The sequence below is a fragment of the Mesoplodon bidens genome (assembly GCF_964165515.1).
Source record: "Mesoplodon bidens genome assembly, chromosome: 9".
Lineage (NCBI taxonomy): Eukaryota > Metazoa > Chordata > Mammalia > Artiodactyla > Ziphiidae > Mesoplodon > Mesoplodon bidens.
The window spans coordinates 74206180-74220909 of record NC_138166.1 but is presented as its reverse complement, the minus strand read 5'-3'; the positions used below and the strand labels follow the sequence as shown (position 1 = coordinate 74220909).

General features: G+C 41.0%; 1 protein-coding gene across 5 annotated transcripts in view; it reads right to left on the bottom strand.

The window, feature by feature from the left end:
- Positions 1–14730, bottom strand: part of ST7 (suppression of tumorigenicity 7) — a 262181-nt gene that overhangs the window by 10944 nt on the left and 236507 nt on the right. For all 5 annotated transcript variants that reach the window (XM_081243542.1, XM_081243544.1, XM_081243541.1 and 2 more), the window contains one exon: positions 9377–9527. In XM_081243542.1, the coding sequence (XP_081099668.1) occupies positions 9377–9527 (151 nt within the window). The remainder of the gene's footprint in view (positions 1–9376; positions 9528–14730) is intronic.

The following is a 14730-nucleotide window of genomic DNA, read 5'->3' as shown; positions in this document are numbered from 1 at the left end:
CAGCAATTCCAATGCCCAGGGTTTCCTCATCTACAAAATATTATGAAAACGTTGTAAGCACTAATTCAATACAGCTCACCTGATGGTGATAACGCAAACCTGGATTGAAATGCTTCCCCAAGAAGCAAACGTGGACTGACTTGTTGGATCGTGTCACAGATGCACAAATATGAAAGGCATTCTAGCATGTCTATTTTAAAAATATGTCTAGGTGGATTAGAATTCCAACCAAGATAGATGAAAACAAGAACCTAAAAATGCATGACTTGGGAGGTATTTCTAAACTTTATGAAACTTTTAAATCTTCAACATCATGTGGGGAAAAAATGGATCTGGAGAGATTATCTGTATTTTGGTGATATCAGGCCATGTAAGTTCTGGTTTTGTGGCATCAGATAACATTAGGTCTCACACTGAATTATGACTTTCCAATCAATCCATCTCATCCCGTTATCACGTGTGTTACTCTCCCTGTTACGAGGTCATGAGCACGTTAGTCTCACTGTTTCTGTGAACAGTACTCGAGGTAATTTTTCTTCAACAGATGTCCGGTAACTACAGCATGCTGTAGCTATAAAATATAAAAACTAAACCCTACACTGGGAACGTCAGATTACAGTCCTTGCCTTCATGTGTGTCAAAAAGGGATGGTGGCAACACAGCAGCCTTTTCAGTCTTAAATGCTACATTTCAAGGACTCCTAGCTACATCCTCAGCTGTGTAATTACCGGAGCCTTCTCAAAATGCTGTCAATGTACATATTTATCTTTTGCATACTTATTTCAAACAGAAATCAGAAACAAAGAATGTTCTCCCTCACAAGAAATGACAAGGTTCCATTGTAACCAGCATCAGTGCACATATGGTATTTATTCTGGTGTCTGAATATTATTTAAAAGTAAAAACATTATGTATGTGATTCCAGCATTTGGAATGCAGTCAATCTACACCACAGTGGTATCACTCTGAGGTTACAGCACATTGCCACGGAGAATATAAATCACTATAAACGTGGGATTAGAGCAGAGCCAGTTTGCTGGCAGTTGGCTGAGGTAAAAATGTTATCAATTTTCCTCTCATAACAGAAACCTCTTAAACAGAGATTAAAACATTAAAAACACCCCAGACTTTAACTCTTCTTAAAATGAAAGGCTCACCCTAGTTCAATCAGACCTTTTCTTTCGTGCAAACCAAGATGACTTTTGCCCATTACAATGAGCAAGAGAGGAGTTCCCCGTACAGGTTGTTAACACACAAAGATTACTCAAAGGGACCAGCATCTCTCTCAGTAGAATTAGGCTTGCAAGAGAAGGGAAAAAATTACAAAACCAAAAAATCCATTTAGTGCCTTTATAGGATACACTAAACTCTCTACTGGGAAGCAGTGCGTTGAAATTTAAACTGCAATATGGCAGGATTTTAATACTATTTCCCATGATTGATGGCTGCTATGAAAGCATCCCAAAAATGTAGAAAAACCTATGTGGAAGTTGTTTTTTTTTTTCTTTTGAAATCCAGATTCTCCATGTGCACTAGGGCTGCTGTAATTAAGAATCTGTTCAGGTTCATATGATATAAATAAACCCTCAGTTTTCAAAGTGGCTATAAATTTGAATGCTAAATTTTGTTCAAAATTGAAGTCAGTTTGCACTTCAGGGAGCAATTTTTTAAATGAAATATAGGAGTGCAAGATCTTGAGAGTGTTCAACCATAGACATCAAATGGTTGCTTGGTGTCTTTTCAGTCAGATGCCAAATAGTTTTTACTCCAGTACTTGGCATGCATACAAATTTTGTGCATCAAGTTAGTCTTTTCCTTCTTCTAATCAGTTCTGGTCTTTTTGGAGAGGGTGAAGGCACTGATTATATACGACTCAAAAAAGAATACACACACAAACACACACACACACTTTTTGTACTGTCCTCTGCCCCCAACCCCTGGGATTGTAAAGACGCTTATGTGCTCTTAAAATTTCTCATTCTCATGTCAGTTGTCATTTACATCAAGTTCATAAAATAATATTAAGACTTTTGGCTTCACTAAACAAAAGCAAGCACAATTTCTGTTTGCAATTCTATCCTTGGTCCACCCTGCTGTGCGGGGCCCAGCAAAGTGTGCGATAAGCAGTGGGGGTCTGCAAAGAGCGGAGGAGGCACTGCACGAGCCGGGCCAGCTTCACCTCCCACCGCCTGGTCCCTTTCACTGCAAAGACATGACACTGCTCGACAAGAACCTCGTGGCTTTATCCAAATGTCCAGAATTTAGCAGAGCAAGTAAGAATGGAAAAAAGGTCATTTGAACTATTTTATGAATTTGATCTACTTCATGAGTGACTAAAAACCTCCTAAAAAATCTCCGTCCGAAAAAACATACACTTCAGAGGAATTAAAAATGTACATGTATTTGGTTAAAAATGAAACCAAAAACCTGGACCACTCAGAGTTAATACATGGGACACGAGTGGCATTGTTGCATTTTCCTTTTGTGCCATCCCCTCCCCTACCTTGGTTTCTATTGTGCTTTTGTGGGAGAGGCAAAATGAAACTGGGAACTACTTAAGGAACACAGCAGGCTCTCCACAATGATGTGCGAGGCATTACACAGCTGCCTTCCACTCCTGCCCAGACACGTTTTCTAGGCACCAAGCCTAGCAGTGCTGTGCCGATCAGAGACTCGACCAATACTGGAGAAAGAATCAACAGAACCAAAGAATGAACAGAAGGATGGATACATGAACAAATTAATTCCTGATTTCCCCAGTGACTTCTAATGAGCTCTCATCCTGTCCACAATGTAGACAAGGATAGAAGCTAATGTTTGATACTTTGTCTATGTTGCCTTTGCAAAGAGGATCTCAGAGAACTTTATACAGACCCCTTGCAATAGCAAGAACTGAGTTTGAATCCCAGCTCTACGTGGTCAAAACGTTGAGTGACTTCCTCATGCATCAGCGATAGAAAGGTGAGCCAAGTATGCACTGGCCCTGCACTGATGGAGCTGACCACCCAGCGTGGGAAACAGATGAGCCAATAATCATGAAAACAAGAGTGAAAGTCCCCCTGTGATAGCCCATACCTAATGGGGGAGTGGTGGAGGTGACAGCTCAGGATGAGTCACACTTGACCAGGCTGACAACTGTATGACTTTGGGTGGGTCATTAATCTCTGTCCAGTCTCTTTGGCCGTAAAAATGAGAACACCAAGGACCTTGAGAGGCTGTTAAAGGGACTAAGTGTGACAGCGAAGGTCAACGTGTCCACACATAATGACTGACTGCTCAGTGAAAGTTAGTTTTCTCTTTACCGTGCCTTTCCACTAACCCCAAGTTCCTACTTTCTCTAACAGGTCATACGCTAGCTTATAAGTAAAAATGCCGCTTGTTTGTGAACAATTAGAAATGCAAATGATAGAACAGAAAACTTTCATCAAAATACACATTTTATGTTCTCACTTTTGACTGCAATGCAGGCAACTGGCCATAAAGGCTCTTTGTCTTTTGTGAGGCTTTGGGCACAAGAAGGAAAATTCAGAAGTCAAAAGCTTGGGTTCTGATCCACGTTTTTTCACTATCTACTTATATGGCCCTGGGAAAACCACTTTCCTTTGGTTAGATTACATGATGTTACATTCCAATTCTGAAGAAAACTTCTAGAATTTTATAGCAGATTCACTAATTTGTTAGTGACCTGCAACACTCTATAACACTCTGTTCCTGCTTCCACTGCTTGTGTCCACACTATATATTATATATGTGTGTGTATGTATCTGTGAGAATATGTGTATACACACACACACACATTAATGTTTCTCTCAAAGCGTTTCAGAGTCTGACTCATCTTGGTATCCCCAAAAGAATGCCTGGCACAAAGGAGGGACTCAATAAATGTTAATTAAATAAAGGAATGAATAAGTTAATGCACAATAGGGCAGAGACAGAATTTTTCCCTTTAAAAACCCCAGTGGATCCAAATTACGGTCAGCGGCTCAAAAGTGAATAACTGAAAGGAGCAAGCTGGTCCTACTGGGCAGTAGGTGGGGAAGCACTGAATAATATTTGGAGCTACTAGTGTTAAGTTGGCTATGGCCAGGGACTTTAGCTGGCCATTGTTTTCTCCTAAATTATAAAATTTAGCCTTAGATCTATGGGGTGAGGGGTGGAAGAATTTCTCTTTAGCAGTCCCAAAGGTGCCAGGCTTTTGGAGGAAAGGTTTGGTTAGAGGAAATGCCCTAAGGACCACATCTTACAGCAAGTAGCATTTACCATCAGGTTCAAAGAGAATAAATTAGAATCAGAATCTCATCCTTTGCTTCAACAATGGACCATTTTCTCCTCTCAAAGGAAATACTTTGCCTAGTCCCCCTAAAAAACACCACCTTCAAATCTTATACATTATTTAGTGAATTCTTTGGAAAAAAAAATCTCCAAAAAGAAAATAAAGTCTTACTTGATCAAGTGGAAAAAATGGAAACAAAGAAAAGCTAAGCGATTTACCCCATGGCATTCTAGCCTTCTGATATATAGAACCTGAAAATTAAATCTTAAAGTTCACAGTTGTGGTCAGCAGTCTATTCTGCTTTATAAAATAAATACAGCCAAAACAGAGCCCTGAAAAGATCACGGTAGAAGGGAGATAAGGCCACATCAGTATTTAATACAGGTAAAACAGAAGATGTACCATTTAAAATAGGGCCTCATAAGGCGCGATACCATTGTAAATAAGACACAATTCAAACGAGATCCCTCATTCATATGTTTTTTACATTCAACACGTACTTGCAGTCGTGTGTGTGCACATGTGTGAGCGCAACCAGAACCTACAGTGTTTGAAATAAATATAATTCAGATAATGTGGCAGCTGTGTAATGAACTAAGAAACATGTTTTTAAATCTTATAAATTAAAACTTTCCCCATTTCTTCATTATCTTGATTTTGAGGAACATATTGTGTAATTTCAGGGGCTGGGACAGTGATGAATCAAATATTTTACAAACCTTTGAAATGCTGATGTATTTGTGGTTGAGGACTCCGTTTTTTTTGTTTTGTTTTGTTTTGTTTTGTTTTAAACCACCATATGTTTCAAACCCAAACAATCTCTGCCATGCATCAGCTGGACTTTGGGGTTTTAACAAAAATGTGAGTTATTTCAGCCTGATTGGTGGGAAACTCACTTAATTCCACAAGATGACTAATGCTCCAACATAATAAACTCATTAAAAAGCAAAGAAAAGTATACCTCATCCCTACCCCTAACACTTTTGACATAAGTCAGGCTTTTAAATTTTTTTCTAAAAGATAAACTGACTTTTTAAAAGAATACTCACTTTTAACATGGAACCTCGTGAAATGAGGCACTGTTACCTTCCTCCCTGAATTATCTTTCTAATGAAAAGGGGAAACTGGAAGGGAGTTGGGGAATGGCCTTAAATTTCAGAATGAAGAAAAAAATGATTTAAAGGCGAAAACCTAGACCCTGAGGCTGGAGATGTCAAAATGCGGCACCCAGTGGTGAACTGGAGGAAGTGCAGCCTCCTGCGCTCAGGCACAGGCCATCTAGGGGAGCCCCACTGACCTCAGAGGGAGAGGGAGCGGTTCTGGTACTGTAGCCGCCCTGAGGGCAACTGCCCTGAAGCCCACCAATTTGGGATGGGGTGATGGCATTCAGTATCTTCAGCGCTTCACAGTTTTCAAAAAAATGGGTAAGTTAATACCAGTTAATAGGTAGCTAAGTTAGAATTCTAATCCAAGTCCTTTTGATTTAAAATCCAGAGCCCTGATGCCTCCATTTAACTTAGAATGGACACAGATCTAGAAGTTTTGTCAACCAATTACACACAATGGTCTAAAGTTGGGGTGGTCATTCTTTCTTCTAAATTGCAAGACAGATTTATAGCTTCGTTTTTGAAAAAAGACCAAAACTGTTTGTAATGAAAGATTATTTTTCTAAGTACATGCATATACATATATACGCACACACATATATACACATGCATATTTATGCTTGTAGAAAATATATATGCCTGTTGTAGAAAGTTTGAAAAATACAAATAGGAAGAAAAGAACAAATCACTTTTTTTTTTTTTTTTTTCCTTTTTGCGGTATGCGGGCCTCTCACTGCTGTGGCCTCTCCCGCTGCGGAGCACAGGCTCCGGATGCGCAGGCCCAGCGGCCATGGCTCACGGGCCCAGCCGCTCTGCGGCATATGGGATCCTCCCAGACCGGGGCACGAACCCGTATCCCCTGCATCGGCAGGCGGACTCTCAACCACTGCGCCACCAGGGAGGCCCACAAATCACTTTAAATCTACTTAAAGATGTATTTATTTCCAGTCTCTTACCTTTGTTTATATATAGAATGTATTTTTTCATGGAATTGGGCTCATTCTATAGTTAAAATGTTTATGTCAATATTTAACAACAAAAATATAATTTTACATACAATGATTAACTTTCAAAACACTAGAAAGGGCATAGGTATACCCCAGTCTGTAAGCAGTGGTGTAAATTGAGGGCTTCTAAACAAATGTTTCAGAGATGGCTGACCCTCTTATCCTTAATCTATTCAGGAAAGGCCTAAATAGCTGGTATTATAGAAAAGAGCAGTGAAGAAAAAGTGAACCTGGCTCTACCAACAGTGCTGGCAGGACGTTCAACAAGGTGCTCACCTCAATAAACCTGTTCCTCTCTTGATCAACTAAGATGGCCACCTCTGTCCTGCCTAACTCAGAAATTTATCAGGAGTCCATGAAATGATGGAAATACAAACCCTCTGTGAATTACACTGTTACACAAACACTCTTCAAGGTTCTTGAGATCCTCCAAGGTAGTTAGCACCTGGTAAGCACTCTCATGGTTCTCTTTTCTTTCTAAAACTGAATGGTATGGCTCTCTTTTTGAAAACTGAACAGCAGCGTAACTTCCTGGTTCTTAATTATCTATAAGGATCAGATGTTGAATTTGTCTTTCCTACAGGCCCCTGACTACCTTGCCACACTGTTTTATGACTAAAAACTCACCCCTACCTACTAAACCGAACTGAGGATACGGGGAGGGGGAAGGGTAAGCTGGGACAAAGTGAGAGAGTGGCGTGGACATATATACACTACCAAACGTAAAGTTGATAGCTAGTGGGAAGCAGCCGCATAGCACAGGGAGATCAGCTCGGTGCTTTGTGACCACCTAGAAGGGTGGGACAGGGAGGGTGGGAGGGAGGGAGACGCAAGAGGGAAGAGATATGGTAACATATGTATATGTATAACTGATTCACTTGTTATAAAGCAGAAACTGACACACCATTGTAAAGCAATTATACTCTAATAAAGATGTTAAAAAAACCAAACCAAACAAACAAACAAAAACAAAAAACTCACCCCTTCTTTTTATTCTAATAAAGTGTTCCACCCATCTAATGTGAGGTAATTACATCCCCCCAGAGGTACTACACTGCTTGATGTGGGGTTCACTATGTCACTTCCCATTTCTCACAATCTCCCTGTCCTTCCCAGTTGTTCCAGAGCATCTCCCTATTGTTATATGATTATATGGGTAACTAATTCCCAAACAGAATTTCCTCATGGTTTTTTTTTTAATAGTTATGCCATTCCTAACACTGTGTCTTCATCACTTCTGGCCACCCGCTTTTGACCTTTTCTACAGGACTGGTAACTTTCTTATCAATTAGATCCAATCAATAAGCTTCTATTACTATGTTTCCAAGGTACCGATCTATAAATACATTCTTATTTGGTTAAGTCAGTTTATCCATGTAATTTTACCATGACTAACACTAGGTGAGGCCTCCCATGTTTAATCTTGCTGGGCTTTTTCTGTCTCTTTCTCATGTTTAAATAAAAATTCCTTTTGTCTCATCTGGATAGAACACTTTAAATGCAACAAGAAGCCCAAGCCACAGGGGACTGCATACATGTCCACACACACCCTGAGCAGAGTGTGCTGTCTTAACATATCCAAATAGCAGGACCAGGACACTTGGAGTATGTTACCACACTTACAGAGTAGGGGTAGAAACATCGATCAAGTCCATATCCCTCGAGTTATAAATAGTAAACGATTTAACTTGACCCGCTATCAATTCTCTAAAGAAATATTTTCAAAACAACTAAACAAAAACCTTTCAGTCCACCTGAGTCCCTGTCAGGTTACTCTTACTCCATCTCATCTGGCTGCCCCCCCCCACCACTTCCTGCACCAGTTTAGATTCCTGCTGGGTTAGGGAAGGGCAGGAAAAGGGAAGAGCAGAAGATTAGCAAAATGAAAATGGAAGGAGCAAAGATAAACAGCGAAAGGGATTAAAAAGACATTCATTTGTGAGGCTGATCAGAGTAGGAGTGAACTAAGGAAAAATTATCAGAAGACTCTAATATTTCTTTTCCCCGTGAGAGGGGGGAAAAAACAACCCATGCTACATGTTGTGTTTGTTTTGCTTAAATTAATGATAACCGAGTGTCAATATATATGTGGTCCAATAATCCACAATCTTGAGCCTTTTTCCCTAATTTTCATTCTCCCCAACAGCCCCACTGCTTAGCATTTGTTCACAGTGTCCTTGCTTATAATACCGTCCCAGTTCTTCAAGGCTTGGTTCAAATCTCCTATGACCCATAAGGTTAACCATGACTGCTCCACCCCATAGGCCTCTCCTGTCTGAAGAATCACAGGGCAGCTGTTACATGCTGCTGATGACTCCTCCCAACTGGATGAAATGCTTCTCCAGGGCAGGGAGCACGTCTCACCCACCGTTGGAGCCACTTCTCCTTACACGGAATGACGGTGCCCAGCTTGTGCTCAGATCAGTTTATCCCACATCCATCTAACAGGCATTTATCCCTTAACGCACAATGCTACACCTGCCACCATACTGGAGTCCAGCAGCCACTGCTCTTGTGCTGAAGCAAGCATAACCACTGCCCGTTTGTGTTTGGCTAACCCAGCTCTCCTGGAGGATAACTGTGGCTCTTCAGCCAACCCTCCCAGAAAGGCCATCCAGAAGTGGTCATCAGAGCCCAGCACGAGGCCTGACCCCACGCCAAAGGTTCCCATGTTGCCGAGGGGCTGTCCAGGTCTCCAAAGAGGGTTTTCCAGCTGTAAAATGCTCCTCTGCCAGGACAGCCCAGACTCACCCCATCCACTGTATAAACTTGCCTTTTTGAGCTGCAGAGATGGGATCACCACAGTAACACCCGCCACCACTGGGAAACTAGAGAGCCTGAGTAATTAACCATCTCTCGGTGATGGAATATCAGAGAAGGAGAGCTATAGATATGCAAATCTTCATCTCTCACCGTGAACACTCAGGGTAAAAACAGTTTTAGCATCTTTTCATGCTTTAAAAACATTTCAAAGAAAGAAAATTACTTACTGCCTTCCCATGTACAATGCAGAAGATTCAAAGCCCCTTCTACCCTCTTCCAATGTGCCAGATGGAAGAATGCATATGCTATTGCTTCACTGTCCCCTCTCTTCAGGATATGTTCTGGGGGCAGGATTAAGCTTTTCATTTCTAGTAGGTACTGAAATAAAAAACGGCAGGAGACAGGTGTGTTAATACACAGTAATTTGGAATTCAGTATTGAAAATGGAGAGGTTGATTTCCCTAAAGCCGCCGCTCGTAAGCATTTCATCAAACCTGCAACCTCGTTACTACATTTGAAGGCAGTTACTGAAACATCCAGCAATCCAAAGTTTGTTGGCAGATAATTAGCCTTGTACTAGTTTCCTACAGTGAACATCAGAGGCTTTCAGGCTAAGATATTCTAATCAAAGAAATATATATATATATACAGACTCAAACAGCAAGAAGGAAAATTTAGAAGACACAATAATTTGGTATAATCTTGTAACCAGAATGAAAATACATGAAACAAACACATGAAGGTTAAGAAGTCATATGACTAAACCAACCACACTGGAGAGACTTGAGGATGACTAGCACTGCCCGTTAGTTTTTCCTCACAGATCTATCAAGGAGAAGGCCTTAGTCCTGCGGAAAGGGTCACCCGTAGCTGCTCAGGTGCTGGAGGAAGAGGGGTGGCAGCCTGGGCACAGGAAGACCCAAGGGAGCGGAGCAGTACAGACCCCAAACCACACTGTTCTTTCGGCTCCTTTCCGAAACACTTCAGGGGTCTCAGGAGCGCAGGCCAAGAATGGATATTCTTCCTGGGGTCTCACAGGAGACTAAGTTTCCGCTTGTACTCTTTTGTGTTTACTATAGAATAGAAAGGGAAGCAAATTCAGGCCGGTTATTTTATATTTGCAGATGCTCACTTGTCTTTGCCAGCTGGCGTTCCCCGTGCTCCACTCCTCACCACCTCTCCTCCGGATTCGTCCCCAACACACACACACACACGCCCCACCACCACCAACCACCGTCACAACAACCCAGTCATCTCCTATAAAATGGAGATTAGCAGACCACAGAGGTATGTGTTTCATGAAAACAGCACAAATACAGCGAAAGGAGGTGCTACGAGATGTCCAACAATTTTAACGTCAGAAACAACTGTGGATTCATCTGTCAGAGGAAATTTATGAAAGAGGGTGAAGAGTGGAAGAATCCAGATCCACAGAATGGAGGTTACAAGACACCCATCAATGTTTCGCTCTCATCTTGCTGTGGGTTCATACGCTGGGCACGTGGGGTGCAGTGGCCTTTAAGCTTCCTCCCCTGTTGGCATGCTCGGCGTCGGGGCGCACCGCCCAGCAGGAGCCAGGTGGACACATTCTGGCCTCTTGGTTCAGCAAATGAAACTTTCCTTGCTCTGGGTCTGATATCTGAAGAAAGCTCCAAGCCTTAGGCCTCAAAGAAGGAAGAGCAGGAAGCGAGAGCCCACCCCGAGAGCAGCGGAGAGCAGCCGTGCAGCCCTCACACTTGCGGAGCGGGTGGGCTTGAAGGCCCTCCTTGATAGTAAGACCTCTTCCCAGGCTGGTCCATGAAAGGTGTTCATTATTTTGATGGGAGGTCCTCAAGCATGAGTTCATGTGCTTTTCTGAATTCTACATGTTACTGCCTTCTTCCTTCATCTTGTTTTAAAACAGTGAACGACAAAAATCTTTTGGGAAAAATAACAATTTTGAATTACCTAGTAATCCAACTAGCACTGCATCTATTGATATAATAAATATGTAAATATAAAGGAGAATTTTATGTTCAGAGATATATCGTCTAGTGATTTTACCTTAATAGAAGCCATTACGTCATGGCTTCTGCTACTGCCCATGATGATTTTAGAAGGCCCCAAGAGTCATAACTTGTAAAATGCTATGAACTCTATTATTTTTTTTAATAATCATCAGAACAAAGGAAAGGGAAAATTTCTTGCTTAATGAGTGCCCTAGAATAAGATTTTGACTTCTGAGTTTCTAATAATTATTTATAGCCTACCAAATAGTCAACATTTTTTTATATATCTTTATTGGAGTATAATTGCTTTACAATGCTGTCTTAGTTTCTGCTATACAAGAAAGTGAATCAGCTATATGTATACATATATCCCCATATCCCCGCCCTCTTGCGTCTCCCTCCTACCCTCCCTATCCCACCCTTCTAGGCCATCACAGAGCACGGAGCTGATCTCCCTGTGCTATGCGGCTGCTTCCCACTAGCTATCTATTTTACATTTGGTAGTGTATATATGTCAATGCCACTCTCTCACTTTGTCCTAGCTTCCCCATCCCCCGCTGTGTCCTCAAGCCCGTTCTCTTCACCTGTGTCTTTATTCCTGTCCTGCCATTAGGTTCATCAGTACCGTTTTTCTTAGATTCCATATATGTGCGTTAGCACACAGTATTTGTTTTTCTCTTTCTGACTTACTTCACTCTGTATGACAGACTCTAGATCCATCCACCTCATTACAAATAACTCAATTTCGTTCCTTTTTATGGCTAAGTACTATTCCATTGTATACACGTGCCACATCTTCTTTATCCATTCATCTGCCGATGGACACTTAGGTTGCTTCCATGTCCCGGCTATTGTAAATAGAGCTGAAATGAACATTGTGGTAATGACCCTTTTTGAATTATGGTTTTCTCAGGGTATATGTCCAGTAGCGGGACTGCTGGGTCATATGGTAGTTCTATTTTTAATTTTTTAAGGAACCTCCATACTGTTCTCCATAGTGGCTGTACCAATTTACATTCCCATCAACAGTGCAAGAGGGTTCCCTTTTCTTCACGCCCTCAAAAATATGGAACGGTCCACGAATTTGCATTTCATCCTTGTGCAGGGGCCATGCTCATCTTCTCTGTATCATTCCAATTTTAGTATATGTGCTGCCGAAGCAAGCACACTATTCCTTTTCATTTCTATGATTTAGGAAAGGCTTTCAAAGTCACATCTGTGAGAGATCTCTTCTCTTGGGCTAAGGAACGTTCAGGAATCGGAGCACCTGAGAAGAAGTGGGCCTGGCAGCCACCCACACGTGGGTAGAAGTCTAAACAAACTAGGAAGGGGTGTGGCAGAGGAAACTTGGGGAAAGAGGGAGGATTTTTAGAAAATTATCTACAAAGGGATATGTTAGATCTGTGTTGTCCAATATGGTAGCCTCTATTTAATGTGTGTCTATTTAAGTTTAAATCAATTAAAATCAAATAAAATTAAAAATTCAGTTCCTCAGTCCCACTAGTCATATTTCAAGTCCTCACGTGCTATATGGAGTTAATGACTACCCTACTGGACAATGCAGAGACATTTCCATGATCACAGAAGGTCCTAGTGGACAGCACTGCTTCAGACAATGGAAGTTTCTAACCCTGAAGTAACGGAAACAATTTTTAACATGAAAAAATTTCACAGATGCCCATGATAGAAACTGTAAGTGTAGAATCTATTGATCAAAAATACACAGTATGGCAAATAGTTATACAATAAATAGTAATGATACAAGAATTCGTTTAAAAGTATTGTCGGCCACCAGGGCATCTACATAATATTTGGAAAGCAATAGTGCACATGTGTGTGAGACAGATGGTTTACTCAGCCTGCAGACTGAACTTGGTGCATATGGCTTCAAGGACATCGTCCACAGCCACCCAATGCGAGCCGTGAGGTAATGCTCTGTTTCTCCCCTAAGCTCCCTCTGATCTTTGCGTATGTGTACTTTTCACAAACCACCTTAGATTAGCTATCCATGTGTCCTTCTCCTCAGCTCAATTATAAGTCCTCAAGAACATGCATCTCATTTCCCAAGAAGTCTCTCGAAATGAGCATCCCTGGCCTCATCAGCCTCGTGAGACTAACTAGAGCAACTCACCAAGGAAACTCAGCTGCCTTCTCATCGCATCTACTTTATGGCAGAAATAGGTTATGTCTATAAAGGAGATTTATACTGCAGCATAGTTCCAAACAAAATGTTGGCTCTAACCAAATAATGAAGGCTAATAACAACAATGTGTTAGGTTTCTGGCCAGGCTTAAAATGGCTGGCAAGATCGGTTCTCAACATGTGCAACATTTAAATTAGAAAGGCATGGAGCAACATTTCACATCTTACTTGTTGAGAGAAAAATAAATGGAAGAGGGCAGATCCCTATCCACAAGTATGCAGAAATCAATTAGAATAACTGTAGCTTGCAAATCAGAGAACACTCCCTGCCTGTCTGCAATAGTTACTTGGCTTCTATTAGCTAAGCCAGCATCCTGTGCTATCTTGCTTGCCATCCTGCCTCTAACTTCCTTCCCAGATTCTCAAATCACATTGATCTTGAAGCAAGGCTTCTAAAGGTTTCGGAAGGAACTTTTCAAAATCTATTTGTGTCAGAATCTAGTTCCTATGCCCAAGATAGGAACATATAGTATTAGAACAGGCAAAGAGGAGCTGAGTAGTGCCTACTTATGGAGGTCTGTGAGCAGAGGCTGGCTCACCTGTCAGGAGAGATGTGCCCTGTCACAGGCTACCACACGTGACTGCTCAAGTCTCTTCTGTTAACATCTTAAAACTCTATAATAATTAGAGTGAACATGATCCCAAAGTTATCCTTCACACAGACATTAATGCCAAAAAATCCATACCCCCTTTTAGGATTTCAATACTGACAACAGCAGATGTCATATGAAAATCCCTGGCAAAAATACAGGAATAAACAAAACGAGAAAGAAGAGATTAATTAAACAACAGTACATTTAGATGATGGCTATCAAATTGCTCCCCAAAATCAGGTAGTAGAAGAATATTTACTAGCATGAGGAAATGTTCACGACATATCATGAAGGAAAAGACCAAGTGTATCATACAGATTATGATTTTGGTAATACAAATGTACATGTAGGCATTAAAAGCATTGGAAGGTCACAGATTGAATGTTAATGGTGGCAAAATATTTGATTTTATGGAAGATTAATTTCTTTTGTGCTTTTTCTATGCTTTCCAAGTTTTCTATAATAAGCATTTTAATATTTTTTCTGTCTATATATATATGTGCGCGTGTGTGTGTATACATATATATATATATATATATATATATATAATACAAAACTATTTTCTAGACTTGCATCAAGAACATAAACAGCAAACCACACAAACAAACAAGATAACCAGAGAGAGTAATTTTTTGTATGTGTACAGTGCTTTGGTGCAACTGGCTCTGAAAGAGGCTGTGAGCCCAGAAAAAATGTTTTTAAAACATCAGTAAAGGGTTCAGAGAATACAGCTAGTGCTACTTGGAAGACATGCTACATATTCTGAGTTTCAATGCTGTCCACACCCTGGACTCAGTA